This window comes from Lucilia sericata, unplaced genomic scaffold (genome assembly GCF_015586225.1).
Source record: "Lucilia sericata isolate MDLA Ls3-8-SP2 unplaced genomic scaffold, ASM1558622v1 Contig001639F_arrow, whole genome shotgun sequence".
NCBI lineage: Eukaryota > Metazoa > Arthropoda > Insecta > Diptera > Calliphoridae > Lucilia > Lucilia sericata.
Window position 1 is genome coordinate 49,443 of NW_023995553.1, and position 22,077 is coordinate 71,519.

At 31.5% G+C, this 22,077-nt stretch overlaps 1 protein-coding gene across 2 annotated transcripts; it reads right to left on the bottom strand.

Moving 5' to 3' along the window:
- Window positions 1-257: 257 nt before the first annotated feature.
- On the bottom strand, window positions 258-21,787 carry LOC119612251 (ras-GEF domain-containing family member 1B). 2 transcript variants are annotated; one of them, XM_037968012.1, is made up of 6 exons: window positions 21,301-21,787; window positions 20,602-21,081; window positions 4,309-6,143; window positions 4,108-4,251; window positions 3,840-4,042; window positions 258-552 (listed from the first exon to the last, which is right to left on the bottom strand). In XM_037968012.1, exons 3-6 carry the CDS (start codon window positions 6,034-6,036, stop codon window positions 267-269), a joined length of 2,361 nt encoding a protein of 786 aa, XP_037823940.1. In that variant the 5' UTR covers window positions 6,037-6,143; window positions 20,602-21,081; window positions 21,301-21,787; the 3' UTR covers window positions 258-266. The 2 variants fall into 2 exon arrangements, with proteins under 2 accessions (XP_037823940.1, XP_037823939.1); XM_037968011.1 differs by having other exon boundaries at window positions 20,602-21,787.
- Between the last annotated feature and the right edge of the window lie 290 nt (window positions 21,788-22,077).

Consider the following 22,077-nt stretch of genomic DNA (forward strand, 5'->3'; position numbering starts at 1 on the left):
TTTGTTGGCTTAGAAAAAAAATTGTTCTTAATATTTAAAAAATAGTTTTTTTTTGTTTTGTTATCTTCTCTTCTTGCAGGTTTTTTATAATATCTTAAAAAACATCTTTTTTGTTTTGTGTTCAATTAATTTTAAAAAAAATCATGGCAAGCTTGTTTGAGTGTAGTTTAATTTTTTGTTGTTTTCTTTTTTCTAAACAAATAAAGTTTTCAAAACTTTTCGTGTATAAGGTAAAATACATCGAGTGTTCTTTTTACCTTGTTTTATTAATGTTGTTGCAATTGTTGTTCTTGTAATTGTTGTAATAGCTGTTGTTTAGTTTCGGCCTTAACCGTTTTATAGCGATCTTTTTCTTCAGTGTTTTCCGGAGGTTCACATTCAAACGAAGCCATCGATAGAGTGTTTTCATTTAAAACGGGACTATTTTGCAAATACGAAATGACATTCGGTAGCTTCTCGAAGGGACATGTTACTTTTTTCCATTCGTTAAATTCCATAACTTGTTTGGCCAGTTGAGAGCATTTTTCGAAATTGATATGATTGTTGGGTAATCTAGAATAGACAATTTTGGTTAGTTAAATTTTTAAATAAAACTGTATTAGAACTGAACTATAACCGAACTAGAACTGAATTAAAACTGAACTAGAACTGAACTAGAACTTAACTAGAATTGAACTATAACTTAACTAGAATTGAACTGAACTAGAACTGAACTAGAACTGAACTAGAACTGAACTAGAACTGAACTGGAACTGAACTAGAACTGAACTAGAACTGAACTAGAACTGAACTAGAACTGAACTAGAACTGAACTAGAACTGAACTAGAACTGAACTAGAACTGAACTAGAACTGAACTAGAACTGAACTAGAACTGAACTAGAACTGAACTAGAACTGAACTAGAACTGAACTAGAACTGAACTAGAACTGAACTAGAACTGAACTAGAACTGAACTAGAACTGAACTAGAACTGAACTAGAACTGAACTAGAACTGAACTAGAACTGAACTAGAACTGAACTAGAACTGAACTAGAACTGAACTAGAACTGAACTAGAACTGAACTAGAACTGAACTAGAACTGAACTAGAACTGAACTAGAACTGAACTAGAACTGAACTAGAACTGAACTAGAACTGAACTAGAACTGAACTAGAACTGAACTAGAACTGAACTAGAACTGAACGTAGAACTGAACTAGAACTGAACTAGAACTGAACTAGAACTGAACTAGAACTGAACTAGAACTGAACTAGAACTGAACTAGAACTGAACTAGAACTGAACTAGAACTGAACTAGAACTGAACTAGAACTGAACTAGAACTGAAATAGAACTGAACTAGAACTGAACTAGAACTGAACTAGAACTGGAACTAGAACTGGAACTAGAACTGAACTAGAACTGAACTAGAACTGAACTAGAACTGAACTAGAACTGAACTAGAACTGAACTAGAACTGAACTAGAACTGAACTAGAACTGAACTAGAACTGAAATAGAACTGAACTAGAACTGAAGAACTGAATAGAACTGACTAGAACTGAACTAGAACTGAACTAGAACTGAACTAGAACTGAACTAGAACTGAACTAGAACTGAACTAGAACTGAACTAGAACTGAACTAGAACTGAACTAGAACTGAACTAGAACTGAACTAGAACTGAACTAGAACTGAACTAGAACTGAACTAGAACTGAACTAGAACTGAACTAGAACTGAACTAGAACTGAACTAGAACTGAACTAGAACTGAACTAGAACTGAACTAGAACTGAACTAGAACTGAACTAGAACTGAACTAGAACTGAACTAGAACTAAACTAGAACTGAACTAGAACTGAACTAGAACTGAAATAGAACTGAAATAGAACTGAACTAGAACTGAACTAGAACTGGACTAGAACTGGAATAGAACTGGACTAGAACTGAACTAGAACTGAACTAGAACTGAACTAGAACTGAACTAGAACTGAACTAGAACTGAACTAGAACTGAACTAGAACTGAACTAGAACTGAACTAGAACTGAACTAGAACTGAACTAGAACTGAACTTGAACTGAACTAGAACTGAACTAGAACTGAACTAGAACTGAACTAGAACTGAACTAGAACTGAACTAGAACTGAACTAGAACTGAACTAGAACTGAACTAGAACTGAACTAGAACTGAACTAGAACTGAACTAGAACTGAACTAGAACTGAACTAGAACTGAACTAGAACTGAACTAGAACTGAACTAGAACTGAACTAGAACTGAACTAGAACTGAACTAGAACTGAACTAGAACTGAACTAGAACTGAACTAGAACTGAACTAGAACTGAACTAGAACTGAACTAGAACTGAACTAGAACTGAACTAGAACTGAACTAGAACTGAACTAGAACTGAACTAGAACTGAACTAGAACTGAACTAGAACTGAACTAGAACTGAACTAGAACTGAACTAGAACTGAACTAGAACTGAACTAGAACTGAACTAGAACTGAACTAGAACTGAACTAGAACTGAACTAGAACTGAACTAGAACTGAACTAGAACTGAACTAGAACTGAACTAGAACTGAACTAGAACTAAACTAGAACTAAACTGAAAAATTCGTATTCAATTCATATTCAGTTCTAGCAAAGCAAATATACTTTGTATTCAGCTACCAAAATTGGTAATACATCTAACATTTTCGCAATTCAGCAGAATATTTTGAGGTAAATATTAAAAATTTATAATTTTTTTCTGTAAAAACTTAATTCAGCTAAACAGAAATCGTATTCAGCTGTGTTAATTTCTAGCAAATAGAAAATACATTTTATCCAGCTAACAAATTTTGTTATTCAGCACACATTTGTACAAAAGGCAAAATATTTTAAAGTTAATAATCAAAATTTATAAAATTTTTCTATAAATATACGCGAATATATGTCATTGTATTCAGCTATCAAAATTTTGCAATTCAGCTCACATTCTTACAATTCAATAAAATATTTTAAAATTAACATCAATAGTTTTTAATTTTTTTCTATAAAAACTCAATTCAGCTGAATAAAATTCATATTCAGCTGTCTTAATGTTGAGTATATCCAAAATGTTTTGTATTAAGCTACCAAAATTTGCTATTCAGCTGTGTTTTTCCTAATTCAGCTAAATATTTCTAAGCTAGTATTAAAAAATTGACAATAATTTCTATAAAAACACAATTCAGCTGAATAAAACTCGTAATCAGCCATGTAAATTTCTAGCTAATCAATGATAATTTTTATTCAGCTACGAAAATTTGTAATTCAGCTAACAAAATATCAAAAATTAATAATTTTGTGTATAAAAACTCAATTCAGCTGAACAAAATTTATATTCAGCTGTATAAATCAAAATTTATTTATATTCAGCTACCAAAATCTGCCAATCAGCTCACATTTTTAAAATTCAGCAATATATTTTGAGCTTAATATCAAAAATGTTTTAAGATTTTCTATAAAAACTTAATTCAGCTGAACAAAATTCGCTTTTAGGTGTCTAAATTTCTATCAAATTGAATTCAGCGAAGTAAATTTACTAAATAATGGAAAAAATTGTTTATTTATTTCCTATAAATAGAATTCAGCAGAATAATATTTGTATTCAGCTGCCTAAATTTTAAGTTAAACGAAAAAAATTCATATTCAGCTGTACAAAATTCAAAAAGCTCTTTTTAGTAAAAACATTTAAAAATAAAATATGGAAACATTTTTGGGAAAGAAAGCTTTTTTATTAAAAAAAAGCTTTTTTTTAATAAAAAAAATTTTAGTGCAAAAAGCTTTTTTAGTGAAAAGTTTTTTGTAAAACAAAACTAAAAAACTTACCTATTTGAACATCCCTCATTGAGAAAATACAAATCCTTAACAAATAAACTAAAAAATGGAATGATTATACGTTCACGCTCTTCGGTGGCGCCCTCCGAACGCCACATGGCCGCCTTCAAAGTCGAACGATAGCTATTGAAATTCGAAGTGGGATCCATTTGATGTTCTAGAACAGAAAATTTGGCGGATTGGATTTTGGACCACTGGGGAAAAAAATAAACAAATTAATAAAATTGCAAAGTTCCAAATCAAAAAAAAAAAAACGTACCGTCTTTTTTAGTCTTGAAATGGGGGCTAAATTTAGACCAGCTATTATTGCCATAAGACTATTAAAATTGCCAATATTAAAACATTCTCGGGCGGTCTCAATCCAGTATTCAATAATGCGAACACGCTGTTTCTTTTTGGGGTACTAAGGAGCAAAAGGGAAAGTTAAGAAAGTTTTTGTTAGAAGGTTGTTTCAACCTACCTTCACAATTTCCGAGGCGGTAAGATAACTCAAACGATTAAACCACTCGACATAGGATTCCAAATTCCTAGTCTTTTTCATATCATTGAGGGAAGTTTGCATTATTTGTTGCTGTGCTGAAGAACCACCACTTGTTGCCGCAGACGACGAGGAAGAGGAAACATTTTTACTCATAGAATTTTGATATTCTTTAGCAAAAGCTTGTACAAACTCCTCAGGACCTATGTGTGACAAACGTTCCAATTCTATGGCTGTTAACTGATGAGCCAATTGAGCACAACTGGGACATAGATCCATTATGCTAAAGATATCATGACTATTAGGAGAATCTGAAGAAGAATGTCCTCCCGTATTCGAGGAGGTCGTATAAGAAGCAGGTGTTGAAGTTGAGATATGAGAAAATTGAGCATTGAGCAGATAATGATTCTTTTGCGTGGAGGATCCATGATCATGATGACTATTTAATGCTTGAACAGAAGATTTTGTTAGCGAGTTATGAGCTGCATTCGAGGAAGAAGTCGATGACGAAGAGGAGGAATAAGAAGCCGATGCAGAGGTGCTATAGTGGGGTTGTATGATTGTATTGAGATCATTTTGTAAAAGAGATTGTAAGAATTCTTCATATTTCTCTAGAGCAGTCAAACGTTGTACTAAAAGCTGCAAAATGCGCGACACCTGTTTGCCCAAAGCATTGTCTATGTAGACACATTTACGCGTTAAAATACGCACCTGCTGCATAAGACGTTCATCTCGAAAATCATACGGAAACGTTTCTATCCATTCCGCCAAAAGGCGTATACAATTTTGAGCAGATTTTTGCGTTTGCGTAGCAAGTTGTCCCGGCTTGCGTTGTAGTAGAGGAGAATTGTTTATGCCCGCTTGTGTTGCACAGAGATTTGTAAAATGACCAGCATCATCTACTTGATCTTGAGCAGTACCAGACTGCTGCTGCAGCAGCTGCTGCTGTTGTTGTTCCCATGTTTGTGATATTTTGGCCAGCAATTCATGGGGTCGTATAAATAGCCTCACGCTCAAGAGAAACGAAAATGTGTAGGTTCTCTCGGGATAATACTCGGAAGTGGGTACCATATGTTCGATCAATGCATCTAAACTGCCCGCTATCAATTGATCATCATAGTAAACTAAACAATGATCATGATTAGGATCTATCTCTACCTTATCGACTTCATCCTGATTAGTCTGGTTATTATCATTACGATATAGCGTCTGCGGTTGTATGTATCTATATTTTGAGGCATCTTTTAGGCTTTGTGGCAAGTGTATACCACTAGTGTGTGAATTATGGTGTCCACTAACTGTTGAACTATCACGTCTATGAGTTTGAATTTTTGTTGTATTTATATTTACATTGGCTATGGGTTGTCTTAATGACGCTGATGATGATGTTGCAGTTCCTGTTGCTGTTCCGGTATTTACATGATGATGTTGATGATGTTCGTTGTTATTTGTTTTCGGCTGATGTGGTTGTTGTAGTTGCTGTTGTTTATCTGGCAGTGCTGTAGTTTTAAAACTAATTGACGTCTTAGCATTATTAAGTGTTGTGTTAATCGTTGCATTATTAGTTGTTGTGATGTTGCCGGTTTGAGAATTTTTTGCTGCTGCCGCTGCTGTGGAGGAGCTGGTGTTAGTGTTGCTTGTTGCCGTAGCATGGGTATTATTGGCACTAGTGCGCCCATTTGTAGCGCTATTTATGCCGTTATTCGACATTGGCAAAAAAATACTTGAGTACAACTTATCGTTGGTCCACGTAATATGAGAATAGAAAAAACATTAGGCTGGTTTAAGGGGCAATTCGGAATTCGAGAGATAAAATGCTGCAAGAAAGGAAAGAGAATGAAAAAATAGAAATTAGACAAAAAAGCTTTCGAAAGTCCATAAACTAGAGTATAGATTAAGCTATAGACTAAACTATATACTAGACTATAGATTAGACTATAGACTGTAGACTATAGGCTAGATTAGACTATACACTAAAGGAGACTATAGACTAGACTACAGACTAGACACGGATTTGACTATAGACCACATTATAGACTATAGACTAGGCTTTAGACTAGACTTGAGAATAGACTTTAGACTAGACTATAGACCAGACTGTAGATTAGACTATAGACGAAATTAGACTACAGACGACAATATAGATTAGACTATAGAATACATTATAGACCAAACAATAGGCTAGGCTATAGACTAGACTATAGACTAGACTATAGACTAGGCTATAGACTAGGCTATAGACTAGACTATAGACTAGACTATAGACTAGACTATAGACTAGACTATAGACTAGAATATAGACTAGACTATAGACTAGACTATAGAGTAGACTATAGACTAGACTATAGACTAGACTATAGACTAGACTATAGACTAGACTATAGAGTAGACTATAGGCTAGACTATAGACTAGACTATAGACTAGACTATAGACTATACTATAGACTAGACTATAGACTAGACTATAGACTAGACTATAGACTAGATTATAGATTATACTATAGACTAGACTGTAGACTAGACTATAGACTAGACTATAGACTAGACTATAGACTAGACTATAGACTAGACTACAGACTAGACTATAGACTAGACTATAGACTATACTATAGAATAGGCTTTAGACTAGACTTGAGAATAGACTGTAGACTAGACTACAGACTAGACTATAGACTAGACTATAGACTAGACTATAGACTAGACTATAGACTAGACTATAGACTAGACTATAGAGTAGACTATAGACTAGACTATAGACTAGACTATAGACTAGACTATAGACTAGACTATAGAGTAGACTATAGGCTAGACTATAGACTAGACTATAGACTAGACTATAGACTAGACTATAGACTAGACTATAGACTAGACTATAGACTAGACTATAGACTAGACTATAGACTAGACTATAGACTAGACTATAGACTAGACTATAGACTAGACTATAGACTAGATTATAGATTATACTATAGACTAGACTGTAGACTAGACTATAGACTAGACTATAGACTAGACTATAGACTAGACTATAGACTAGACTACAGACTAGACTATAGACTAGACTATAGACTAGACTATAGACTAGACTATAGACTAGACTATAGACTAGACTATAGACTAGACTATAGACTAGACTATAGACTAGACTATAGACTAGACTATAGACTAGACTATAGACTAGACTATAGACTAGACTATAGACTAGACTATAGACTAGACTATAGACTAGACTATAGACTAGACTATAGACTAGACTATAGACTAGACTATAGACTAGACTATAGACTAGACTATAGACTAGACTATAGACTAGACTATAGACTAGACTATAGACTAGACTATAGACTAGACTATAGACTAGACTATAGACTAGACTATAGACTAGACTATAGACTAGACTATAGACTAGACTATAGACTAGACTATAGACTAGACTATAGACTAGACTATAGACTAGACTATAGACTAGACTAGACTAGACTAGACTATACTAGACTAGACTATAGACTAGACTATAGACTAGACTATAGACCTAGACTAGACTAGACACTAGACTATAGACTAGACTATAGACTAGACTAGACTATAGACTAGACTATAGACTAGACTATAGACTAGACTATAGACTAGACTATAGACTAGACTATAGACTAGACTATAGACTAGACTATAGACTAGACTATAGACTAGACTAGACTATACACTAGACTATAGACTAGACTGTAGACTAGACCATAGACTAGACTAGACTATAGACTAGACTATAGACTAGACTATAGACTAGACTATAGACTAGACTATAGACTAGACTATAGACTAGACTATAGACTAGACTATAGACTAGACTATAGACTAGACTATAGACTAGACTATAGACTAGACTATAGACTAGACTATAGACTAGACTATAGACTAGACTATAGACTAGACTATAGACTAGACTATAGACTAGACTATAGACTAGACTATAGACTAGACTATAGACTAGACTAAAGTCTAGTTTGTCAGTTGATTTATAAAACGTTTAACAGAAAATTCTTTTAATTAACAAATATGTTTCTAGTAACCATAGGTGTCCCAATACTGATGTCTCTAAACAATCATAACCCCAAAAAAAAATAAGAATGGTTTGTTTACTTCTTTTTCAAAACAGCAAAAAAATATACATTTTTGAAAGTAAAACCAGCTTAATTAACAGCAAACAATTTTTACAAAAACAAAACTTTGAAACGTTGATGTTTTTGTTTGTATGCCAGTTAAAAATATGTGTAAAAATGTGTGTATGTTTTCAAAAATACTCATATATTTAATGAAGACACAGCATGTAATTAAACAGAAAACCAAAAAAAATTGTATATAAAATAATAAATATTAAATACAAATATTCTCGTTTAAATGTCGGTATATATTCAAATATAGAAATGTTAAAAGTAAAGTAAAAATATGTGTGTGCAGTGAAAGGAATGCACTCAAAATGATGAACATACGTACAAAACACATTCTTTACGTAGCAGTACATGAACGTTTATACAATCATTCTTACATACAGAGTCTCTATGATTGTACTGAAACAAAACAAAAAAAATATATGTATATCAGACGTAAATACGTACGTGCTACAACAATTATAGACAAGTAAATAACTAAAAGCCATTATTAACAGAAAACACCATGGGGTGGCAATGCCAAGAAGGCAGCGTGTCAGTCAGTCAAACATTTAGACTGACTGGCGGCCATTTATTCTTGTTGTGTTTTTATACTGCTGCCGCTGTTGCTGCTGTTGACCTAACAAACAAACAAACAAATAATTGTGGAATTAAAATAAAAGCTAGGAAGGCTTTAAATAGAATACAAAATGTAACGAAACATTATTACGATACATTCATACTGGAGGCTTTTAAATCAAAGTAATATTTTTACTGCCAATTATAGAAATGGAATTGAAAAAGTAGCAACTAACAGATGGTGGCCAATATAGAAGTTATTATAGTCTATTCTACTGTCTAGACTATAGTCTATTATATAGTCCAGACTATCGTCTATTCTATAGTCAGACTATAGTCTATTATATAGTCCAGACTATATTCTATAGTCCAGACTATAGTCTATTATATAGTCGAGACTATAGTCTATTATATAGTCCAGACAATAGTCTATTCTATAGTCCAGACTATATTCTATAGCCTATAGACTATATTCTATTCTATAGTCCAGACTATAGTCTATTCTATATTCCAGACTATAGTCTATTCTATAGTCCAGACTATAGTATATTCTATAGTCCAGACTATAGTATATTCTATAGTCCAGACTATAGTCTATTCTATAGTCCAGACTATAGTCTATTCTATAGTCCAGACTATAGTCTATTCTATAGTCCAGACTATAGTATATTCTATAGTTCAGACTATAGTCCATTCTATAGTCCAGACTATAGCCTATTCTATAGTCCAGATTATAGTCTATAGTGCAGACTATAGACTATTCTATATTCCAGGCTATAGTCTATTCTATAGTCCAGATTATAGTCTATTCTATAGTCCAGACTATATCTATTCTATAGTCCAGACTATATTCTATTCTATAGTCCAGACTATAGTCTATTCTATAGTCCAGACTATATCTATTCTATAGTCCAGACTATATTCTATTCTATAGTCCAGACTATAGTATATTCTATAGTCCAGACTATATTCTATAGTCCAAACTATAGTCTATTCTATAGTCCAGACTATAGTCTATTCTATAGTCCAGACTATAGTCTTTTCTATAGTCCAGACTATAGTCTATTCTATAGTCCAGACTATAGTCTATTCTATAGTATATTCTATAGTCCAGACTATAGTCTATTCTATAGTCCAGATTATAGTCTATTCTATAGTCCAGACTATAGCCTATTCTATAGTCCAGATTATAGTCTATTCTATAGTCCAGACTATAGTCTATTCTATAGTCCAGACTATAGTCTATTCTATAGTGCAGACTATAGACTATTCTATAGTCCAGGCTATAGCCTATTCTATAGTCCAGATTATAGTCTATTCTATAGTCCAGGCTATAGTCTATTCTATAGTCCAGATTATAGTCTATTCTATAGTCCAGACTATATCTATTCTATAGTCCAGACTATATTCTATTCTATAGTCCAGACTATATTCTATTCTATAGTCCAGACTATAGTATATTCTATAGTCCAGACTATATTCTATAGTCCAGACTATATTCTATAGTCCAGACTATAGTCTATTCTATAGTCCAGACTATAGTCTATTCTATAGTCCAGACTATAGTCTATTCTATAGTCCAGACTATAGTATATTCTATAGTCCAGACTATAGTCTATTCTATAGTCCAGACTATAGTCTATTCTATAGTCCAGACTATAGTCTATTCTATAGTCCAGACTATAGTCTATTCTATAGTCCAGACTATAGTCTATTCTATAGTCCAGACTATAGTCTATTCTATAGTCCAGACTATAGTCTATTCTATAGTCCAGACTATAGTCTATTCTATAGTCCAGACTATAGTCTATTCTATAGTCCAGACTATAGTCTATTCTATAGTCAAGACTATAGTCTATTCTATAGTCCAGACTATAGTCTATTCTATAGTCCAGACTATAGTATATTCTATAGTCCAGACTATAGACTATTCTATAGTCCAGGCTATAGTCTATTCTATAGTCCAGATTATAGTCTATTCTATAGTCCAGACTATTTCTATTCTATAGTCCAGACTATATTCTATTCTATAGTCCAGACTATAGTATATTCTATAGTCCAGACTATAGTCTATTCTATAGTCCAGACTATAGTCTATTCTATAGTCCAGACTATAGTCTATTCTATAGTCCAGACTACAGTCTATTCTATTGTCCAGACTATATTCTATTCTATAGTCCAGACTATTGTGTATTCTATAGTCAAAACTATATTCTATTCTATAGTCCAGACTATATTCTATTCTATAGTCCAGACTATATTCTATTCTATAGTCCAGACTATATTCTATTCTATAGTCCAGACTATAGTTTATTCTATAGTCTGGACTATAGTCTATTCTATAGTCTGGACTATAGTCTATTCTATAGTCTGGACTATAGTCTATTCTATAGTCTGGACTATAGTCTATTCTATAGTCTGGACTATAGTCTATTCTATAGTCCAGACTAGAGTCCATTCTATTCAACACCCACTTACAAAATCAAACATATTGTCATGATCCCCCTCCTTACTGATCTATGGTTTAACCCTCATTACCCATAAAAATCGATTTTATTCCCACAACTATTAAATTTAGCTGCCCACTGCCTGTATATGTACCACCTCACTACTCATCACATTCTATATTAAGTATCTATTGACATGTTAATATTCTTCATCGACAAGCTGTTCGCTCGTTGAACTTACTCGGCATATGTGTTCCAAGTAAATATTATTTTGTTGGATTTTCTGTTTGATAATAATGATGATAATAATGATTGTTGGAGCTTTTTTTTGTTTTTGATGTGGTCGGTCAATTCAGAGGATTTAAGTATTCAAAAGGTAAACAACTAAAAATGTATACAAAGTGTAGTTGAAGTTGAAAAGGCATAAATAAAATGAAAAATAAAACAGAAATTTTATAGAAAAAAATAATAAGTAATTTGTTGTAGGTAAATGTAAACACAATTACCAAAGAGAGCTTGAGCATATGGAGGAAAAAAGTTAATATCCATATAAACAATTGTACAATTATTGTAGAAAAGTAAATGAAAGAAATACTTGTTCCTCACACAGATCATTGGTAGAGAAACTAAAAATATACAAAATGAGGAAAAAATAAAATAAATCGAATAAGATATGAAATTGAAGTGTGTAAGTAGTTGTGTTTGTTTTGTTTTCTTTAATTAACAATTAATGGATGACACGCGCCACTGACATAGTTTTTGTTTTTGTTTATTGTGGAAAAAGGGGGAAAATTAATAGATTTTCAAGGAATATTTTAATGGAGATGCAAAATAGAAAACATTTATAAAGAAAAATTCTTAAGAAGAAACTATTCTAAAGAAACTCTCTTCAAAGAAGCTTATCTAATGAAAATTTCTTAAAGAACAGAATAGTCAAGTCTACAAGTCTCTAGAATATAGTTTAGATAAGTTTGAATTATATGAAAAATATATGTTATAGTCATAGTCTAAGTCTATAGTAGTCTATAGTCTAGAGTCTAATTCTATAGTCTAGTCTTAGTATCTAGATAGTCTAATAGTCTGTTATAGCTATAGTCTAGTCTATAGTATATAGTCTAGTCATATAGTCCTATTTAGTCTATAGTCTATTAGTCTAGTCTATAGTCTGTCTATAGTCTGTCGTCAGTCTATAGTCTAGTCATAGTTAGTTATAGTCTAGTCTATAGTCTAGTCTGTCTAGTCTATAGTCTAGTCTATAGTCTAGTCTATAGTCTAGTCTATAGTCTAGTTTATCAGAGTTTTCTAGTCTTCTATAGTCTAGTATAGTCTAGTCTATAGTCTAGTCTATAGTCTAGTCATGTCTAGTCTTGTCTAGTCTATGTCTAGTCTATAGTCTAGTCTATAGTCTAGTCTTATAGTCTAGTCTATAGTCTAGTCTATAGTCTAGTCTATAGTCTAGTCTATAGTCTAGTCTATAGTCTAGTCTATAGTCTAGTCTATAGTCTAGTCTATAGTCTAGTCTATAGTCTAGTCTATAGTCTAGTCTATAGTCTAGTCTAGTCTAGTCTATAGTCTAGTCTATAGTCTAGTCTATAGTCTAGTCTATAGTCTAGTCTATAGTCTAGTCTATAGTCTAGTCTATAGTCTAGTCTATAGTCTAGTCTATAGTCTAGTCTATAGTCTAGTCTATAGTCTAGTCTATAGTCTAGTCTATAGTCTAGTCTATAGTCTAGTCTATAGTCTAGTCTATAGTCTAGTCTATAGTCTAGTCTATAGTCTAGTCTATAGTCTAGTCTATAGTCTAGTCTATAGTCTAGTCTATAGTCTAGTCTATAGTCTAGTCTATAGTCTAGTCTATAGTCTAGTCTATAGTCTAGTCTATAGTCTAGTCTATAGTCTAGTCTATAGTCTAGTCTATAGTCTAGTCTATAGTCTAGTCTATAGTCTAGTCTATAGTCTAGTCTATAGTCTAGTCTATAGTCTAGTCTATAGTCTAGTCTATAGTCTAGTCTATAGTCTAGTCTATAGTCTAGTCTATAGTCTAGTCTATAGTCTAGTCTATAGTCTAGTCTATAGTCTAGTCTATAGTCTAGTCTATAGTCTAGTCTATAGTCTAGTCTATAGTCTAGTCTATAGTCTAGTCTATAGTCTAGTCTATAGTCTAGTCTATAGTCTAGTCTATAGTCTAGTCTATAGTCTAGTCTATAGTCTAGTCTATAGTCTAGTCTATAGTCTAGTCTATAGTCTAGTCTATAGTCTAGTCTATAGTCTAGTCTATAGTCTAGTCTATAGTCTAGTCTATAGTCTAGTCTATAGTCTAGTCTATAGTCTAGTCTATAGTCTAGTCTATAGTCTAGTCTATAGTCTAGTCTATAGTCTAGTCTATAGTCTAGTCTATAGTCTAGTCTATAGTCTAGTCTATAGTCTAGTCTATAGTCTAGTCTAGTCTATAGTCTAGTCTATAGTCTAGTCTATAGTCTAGTCTATAGTCTAGTCTATAGTCTAGTCTATAGTCTAGTCTATAGTCTAGTCTATAGTCTAGTCTATAGTCTAGTCTATAGTCTAGTCTATAGTCTAGTCTATAGTCTAGTCTATAGTCTAGTCTATAGTCTAGTCTATAGTCTAGTCTATAGTCTAGTCTATAGTCTAGTCTATAGTCTAGTCTATAGTCTAGTCTATAGTCTAGTCTATAGTCTAGTCTATAGTCTAGTCTATAGTCTAGTCTATAGTCTAGTCTATAGTCTAGTCTATAGTCTAGTCTATAGTCTAGTCTATAGTCTAGTCTATAGTCTAGTCTATAGTCTAGTCTATAGTCTAGTCTATAGTCTAGTCTATAGTCTAGTCTAGTCTATAGTCTATAGTCTAGTCTAGTCTATAGTCTAGTCTAAAGTCTAGTCTAGTCTATAGTCTAGTCTCTAGTCTATAGTCTAGTCAATAGTCTAGTCTATGGTCTAGTCTATAGTCTAATCTATAATCTAGTCCATAATCTAGTCTATAGTCTAGTCTGCAGTCAAGTCTATAGTATAATCGATAGCCTAGTCTATAGTCCAGACTTAAAAGGAAAAATTAGAAAAATGAGTAGAAAAATTTTTTAATAAACCATTTTAAAAACAATAAATAAGCAACAAAATTTATTTGAAGTGTTAAGTCAAGAGTCATGGTCATAGTTTAAAAACCTTCCAATCCCAAACAAATATTTCTTCATTAATTTTTACCTTTCATAAATTATTTACCATTTCTTATCGTCTTTATTTACCAAACTCTTTTTTATTTACTCATTAATTTTCTATGTTCTTTTTTAAATTATCTTTCAGAAAAAAGGATTTTTGTTTAACAAGTATTATATTGACTTTATAATTAGAAAATAAGTGAGATATCTATTTTGGTATGTTGTTTATTATTAAAAAAATCATAAATGTTTTTGAAGGGGTTCTTATTTGTTGACATAGGGTAAAAAATAATAACATAAAAGTGTTGTTGATTGAGTAAATATAAAAATAGTTAGAATCGGTTCAAAATAAATATTAACGTAAAGTAGTGTAATTGAAATAGTTGTAGTTGATTGTAAAATATAGGTGAGAGGGGAGATATCGATAAGGTATACATTAGCACTTAAACTGTTTTAATCTAAAGAGGAATGAGAAATGTGTTGAAACTAGACACTGCTATAAAAATGACACTCTTCTTGTGAAATGCGTTTAAAAAGGACACTTTCTAAAGAAGAAAAATAATTTTTTATTGAAATGAGGTAAAAGCCATTTTTCTAAAGAAAACTTCATTAACAAGAGCTTTTCTAAAAGAAAAAAACTTCTTTAACAAGAAGCTTTTGTAACAAAAAAGGCTATAGTCTAGACTATAGACTAGTGTATAGACTAGACTATAAACTAGTCTATAGTCTAGTCTATAGTCTAGTTTATAGTCTAGTTTATAGTCTAGTCTATAGTTTAGTCTGTAGTCTAGTCTGTAGTCTAGTCTATAGTCTAGTCTATAGTCTAGTCTATAGTCTATACTATAGTCTAGTCTATAGTCTAGTCTATAGTCTGGTCTATAGTCTAGTCTATAGTCTAGTCTATAGTCTAGTCTATAGTCTAGTCTATAGTCTAGTCTACAGTCTAGTCTATAGTCTAGTCTATAGTCTAGTCTATATTCTAGTCTATAGTCTAGTCTATTGTCTAGTCTATAGTCTAGTCTATAGTCCAGTCTATAGTCTGGTCTATAGTCTAGTCTATAGTCTAGTCTATAGTCTAGTCTATAGTCTGGTCTATAGTCTAGTCTATAGTCTAGTCTATAGTCTAGTCTATAGTCTAGTCTATAGTCTAGTCTATAGTCTAGTCTATAGTCTAGTCTACAGTCTAGTCTATAGTCTAGTCTATAGTCCAGTCTAGAGTCTAGTCTATAGTCTAGTCTATAGTCTAGTCTATATGTAGTCTAGTCTATAGTCTAGTCTATAGTGTAGTCTATAGTCTAGTCTATAGTCTAGTCTATAGTCTAGTCTATAGTCTAGTCTATAGTCTAGTCTATAGTCTAGTCTATAGTCTAGTCTATAGTCTAGTCTATAGTCTAGTCTATAGTCTAGTCTATAGTCTAGTCTATAGTCTAGTCCATAGTCTAGTCTATAGTCTAGTCTATAGTCTAGTCTATAGTCTAGTCTATAGTCTAGTCTATAGTCTAGTCTATACTCTAGTCTATAGTCTAGTCTATAGTCTAGTCTATAGTCTAGCCTATAGTCTAGTCAATAGTCTAGTCTATAGTCTAGTCTATAGTCTAGTCTAGTCTAGTCTTTAGTCTACTCTATAGTCTAGTTAATAGTCTAGTTTATAGTCTAGTCTATAGTTTAGTCTATAGTCTAGTCTATACTCTAGTCTATAGTCTAGTCTATAGTCTAGTCTATAGTCTAGTCTATAGTCTAGTCTATAGTCTAGTGTATAGTCTAGTCTATAGTCTAGTCTATAGTCTAGTCTATAGTCTAGTCTATAGTCTAGTCTAGTCTATAGTCTATAGTCTAGTCTATAGTCTAGTCTATAGTCTAGTCTATAGTCTAGTCTATAGTCTAGTCTATAGTCTAGTCCATATACCGGCGGATAGAGAGGCAGATAAAAAAATCACCACTACACACACACCATTGGCATTTTTTCAATCAAATTGCACTGAAAAAAATATTTGGTTATTTTTAATTTTGAATATTAAATTGCATTACTGTAAAATGCGAATATTTATAAACAAAATGTAATCAATGTACTTAAGAATGATAATTTCTTCACATAGAAACAACATTTCTAATTAAAATGTACAAAAAAAGTATGAAACAAGATGAACTTATTTACTTTCATTGTTATGCATTCTAGAAAATTATTTAGGGTGTACGTTGTTTTTGTAAATTATGCTCTTGCTTTTGCAAGTTGTTTTTGTTTTTTCAAGTTGTGTTTGCAATTTCTTTAACAAAGCGACATCAACCTACTTTGTTGAATGCTGTCAAGCAACTAAATAAAATATTTGTATTTTTGATGCTCTTGTTTAGCGGTTCGTATGCGATCGTGTTGTGTACATGTAATTTGCCGAAAATCTTCGTTGTCAGAACAATACTAGCGCCGACGTCTGGTCTAGTCTATAGTCTAGTCTATAGTCTAGTCTATAGTCTAGTCTAGTCTATAGTCTATAGTCTAGTCTAGTCTAGTCTATAGTCTAGTCTATAGTCTAGTCTAGTCTATAGTCTAGTCTATAGTCTAGTCTATTGTCTAGTCTATAGTCTAGTCTATAGTCCAGTCTATAGTCTAGTCTATAGTCTAGTCTATAGTCTAGTCTGTAGTTTATTCTATAGTCTAGTCTATATACTAGTCTATAGTCTAGTCTATAGTCTAGTCTATAGTCTAGGTTATAGTCTAGTCTATAGTCTAGTCTATACTCTAGTCTATTGTCTAGTCTATAGTCTAGTCCAGGGGTCGGCAAACCATGGCTCGCGAGCCAAATGCGGCTCTTTGGATGTGGAGCTGTGGCTCTTTAGTTTCATACACAAATTTTATTTATTTTATAAAAAAATATTTGTATGCATATTTTAAAATCTTTCCGAATCGATTAACGAGCAATGTATTAAAGCTAACAAAACACTTCGCAAACGTTTCTACAATATACAAAACTTTTTAACTTTGCTTAATCGTTCTGTACATGAACAAAACAAAAACAAATACTTTTTGAGTGAGAAAGAAAGAACATAATTAGCTTTTCACTCATTTCCTTGCTTTTATTTGCCCCTAAAATTGTACATTTGAGATTAAATCCTCATTGAGCCATTTGAAATTGGTATTGGATCTCTAGAAATGCAGTTGATCAATTTAAAAAGTAAAACTTTGTGTTGTGGAAAATTGTCAATGTTTAAAAGCAAGTTGGAAGATTTAGGTAAAAAGCCAACTAACAAATGAATGATCCAAGCTTTCTAAAGCCATACAAACCTATCACTCCCATTGAATTTGTTCCATGTACAAGTTAATATTGTAAGAAAATGTTTAATTCTTTAAAGTGTTAATTGAAAAGTTCCCTATAAACGAATGGGGTATCATATCAGTGATCCTACGAGGTGCCATTAGATAAGATGTAAATCATGATCATACATTCCGAAATTTTCGTGTTTTTCGAATTAAAACATATATTTTGGAAATTTAAAATATAGTAATTAATTAATAATGTGGAGAATTTTGATACAGTTAAATACTAAAAACTTAGTCTATCTCAAAACTTTAAACTTTAATCTTTTTTTTTATAAAAAGGTGCAAAAAATTATAAATTTTTATATATTGCACGTTTTAATGACAGTGATCTATGAAAGATTGATATATTTTTGACATAAAATTTTTGCCTATAAATAAGGGACCAGAAAGCGTATTAAGGACCCATCCTTACAAAATTTGGTAATGAAGTTTTGTATCCTATTAAACTTGTTTGTGTTGATTTTCATCACTATACTTGTATTTTAGCCTGTTGTATGTCGGAACTTTCGAAAGTGGACTCCATATGGGGGGAAGGGTCAATTTTGAATCCATCCTTATTTAATTTGGTACAGATATTTTTTGATCTTATAAAACCTGTTTGTGTCGAATTTCGTCGCTTACTGCTATTATTAAGTCACTTAAGAGTGATAGGGTCATTTTCTAATGTGGATCTAATATGGGGGGTAGGATCAATTATGAGCCGATCGTCACCAAATTTGGTAAAGTGATTATTGTTCCTGTTTGTGTTGAATTTCGTCATAAAATTGCCATTATTAAGCCAGTTATGAGTGTTAAAATCAAATTTGGAAGATAGATTTTTGTTCTTATACAACTTGTTTACGTCGAATTTCGTCTCTATACTGCTACTGTTAAGTCAATTATGATCGTTAGAGTAATTTTCTGAATGGAACATTATATTTGGGTTGGTCAATTATGGTTCAATGTCCGCAATACATCACAGTATAATTTCTGTTTGTATAAAAAACTTGTGCAAAATTTTATCTCGATTGCTGCCTAATTAATATACATAACTGTGACTCTTTATATTGAATTATGACAAATGCATTTTAAATTATATCACTGTCGCTCCACTTTAATAAACTGTTATATATTTATATAACAAGTGTTAAAAAACGCATTCGAATGACCCATAAAAATTCTAAAAGTGTTTGTAGTCAAAAATCTATAAGAAAGATTCCTTGCAGAATCGTCTTGTAGATAATTAAACAAAAAATATGTTTTTGAAGTGAATTCATAAAGTATTTGTAATATTTTAATAAACAAACATTTTGTGGCTCTTTTAAAACCCATGTTTTGTAAACTGTAAATTTTGGCTCTTCAGACTCAAAAGTTTGCCGACCCCTGGTCTAGTCTATAGTCCAGTCTATAGTCTAGTCTATAGTCTAGTCTATAGTCTAGTCTATAGTCTAGTCTATAGTCTAGTCTGTATTCTAGTCTATAGTCTAGTCTATAGTCTAGTCTATAGTCAACTCTATAGTCTAGTCTATAGTCTAGTCTATAGTCTAATCTATAGTCTAGTCTATAGTCTAGTCTATAGTGTAGTCTATAGTCTAGTCTATAGTCTAGTCTATAGTCTAGTCTATAGTCCAGTCTATAGTCTAGTCTATAGTCTAGTCTATACTCTAGTCTATTGTCTAGTCTATAGTCTAGTCTATAGTCCAGTCTATAGTCTAGTCTATAGTCTAGTCTATAGTCTAGTCTATAGTCTAGTCTATAGTCTAGTCTGTATTCTAGTCTATAGTCTAGTCTATAGTCTAGTCTATAGTCAACTCTATAGTCTAGTCTATAGTCTAGTCTATAGTCTAATCTATAGTCTAGTCTATAGTCTAGTCTATAGTCTAGTCTATAGTCTGGTCTATAGTCTAGTCTATAGTTTAGTTTATAGTCTAGTCTATAGTTTAGTCTATAATCTAGTCTTTAGTATAGTCTATTCTATTGTTTAGTCTAAATCTAGCTTATAGTTAATATATAATCTAGTCAATAGACTAGTTTGTAGTCTAATCTACAGTTTAGTCTAGTGTCTAGTCTAATATATAGTCTATAGCGTGTCTATTCAATAGTCTAGTCTGTAGTCAGTTCTACTGTTTAGCCTAGTCTAGTGTTAGTCTAATCTATAGTCTATAGCGTAGGGGTAACGCTTAATTTCCTTTATCAAACGAAAACAAAATTAAGAATTTCTAGAAAAAAAATCTTTAGAAAAACAGTTTTCTTTAGAAATGTGTTAACATAAGAAACACTTTCCTTCAGAAAACTAAAAATAAACTGTTGCTTTAAGATCCTTTTTCAAAAATTATTCTCAAACATGTCTGTAATACAAAACGTGCTGCTGCTAATGCCTCGTAAGCCCGACAATACATATTCTTTTAGTAGTTTTAAACTATGTATAAAATTAGTTTCATTGTTTTAAAAATTTATTATGCTCACGTGCCATTTATTGAGCAACCCCGTAGTAAGTAGTATTAAGGTTTTAATTAAAATCCCAACAGATGTTAAAATAAGTGTGTGTGTGTTGTTGCAAGAGCTATTCTTAGTTTTAGAGGCGGGGGTGGTGGCGGCTGTTTTAAAATTAATATATTGTTAAGATTACAAAACAAAACTTACCTTTTTATGTCTAGGCTGTTAGTTGTTGGTTTTTAATTATTATTAATTAAAATTTACATATTTTTTATAATTTTTTGTAAACGAAACGCTAGATTTAAGGTCATTGTTAAGAAAAAATTGTTTTTTTATTTTGAAGAAAACTAGAGTTAAATAAACAAGAAATACTTCCTTGCTATAGATTTTCAATTTATTAAAGATTTGGCACTTTTTATTGAAATTTTAAGTTTTATTTACGTTTTAGCTTAAGAGCATTTACCGAAAGAAATCCGCAAAAAAAATTGCGCATAAATTTAAAAACGAAGAAAAAAACTATAGTTTTAGTTTAGCTGCGACTTGTAGTTTAGCGCAGCTTACCTGGCCATCAGTCTGTAGGCAACAAGAGACACTCTACTGGCCTCACCCGTTTTCATAATAGTCGTAGTACACTTTTCTGTGTTTTTGTTTTATTTCTTTATTGTGTATTTTTTTTTTCTTTTTCAGCTATAATATACAAAAAAAAAATTGTAAAAATTTTCTTTTATTTAACATATGGTCAGCGTTTTTGTTGTAATTATTGCTAATTTGTATAATTTATTATTATTGCCGCTCATACAAAATGTAACACTTTCTTTTGTTTAATTTTTTTTTTAGCTTTTTGTTTAAATTATCACAAACAAAAAACTTATTTATTTAAAAAAAATCTTTAATTTTTTCACCGACCGGTTTGTGTTTGATTTTTTACATCTTTTTTCTTTCTACGCAGAATTTTCCTTCCACTTTCTTCTGGGTTGTCAATAAAAATATATTTTTGTTGCTTTTTTATTATTATTATTTATCCTTCTCCTGGTTTTCTCTTTAAATTGTATATTTTTTTCCAACACTTTTTTCATATTTTCTTGTAGTACATCCCTCCCCCTTGTGTATATGTTATATGGTATAGTAACACTTGTCAATTGATTTCATGGTTAAACTTGTTTTTTTCGTTTTGTTGTTTGTTTATATTTTTGCATATTTTAATTTATTATTATTTTATCAACGTTTTTGTTTATATTTATTTTATTAGCTTTCTTTCTAGGTGAAATTTGTGTGTCTATGCAATTGTTGTTTGTTTTATTAACACCGAAAATTTTTTCTTTCCACTGATTTTCATTGCGTCTTTGCTTTTGATTACTGCTTGTTTGTTTCTTCTTTTTCTTCATCGCAACGACGAAGAGACCTGCGCTGACAAATATTTACAACGTCGGCGGCTGACACTACAATTTTCGACGTCGTCAAAGTGTTACTGTTGTCGGCAATATTATAGAAAATTCAATATTATAGAAAATTCAATATTATAGAAAATTCAATATTATAGAAAATTCAATATTATAGAAAATTCAATATTATAGAAAATTCAATATTATAGAAAATTCAATATTATAGAAAATTCGAAAAGTATTAGTAAAAGAAAAAGAAAGTACCAGAAAGTATCCTTTATAAATGATCGTTAAATTAGGA

What these genes read in the sequence shown, in the direction of transcription:
- LOC119612251 (XM_037968012.1), bottom strand. Translation starts at nt 6,036, where the DNA reads ATGTCGAATAACGGCATAAATAGCGCTACAAATGGGCGCACTAGTGCC. An exon ending in CCGCCTCGGAAATTGTGAAG is followed by an intron (nt 4,252 to 4,308) that starts GTAGGTTGAAAC and finishes TTTGCTCCTTAG; the next exon opens with TACCCCAAAAAGAAACAGCG. An exon ending in TTTCAAGACTAAAAAAGACG is followed by an intron (nt 4,043 to 4,107) that starts GTACGTTTTTTT and finishes TTTTTTCCCCAG; the next exon opens with TGGTCCAAAATCCAATCCGC.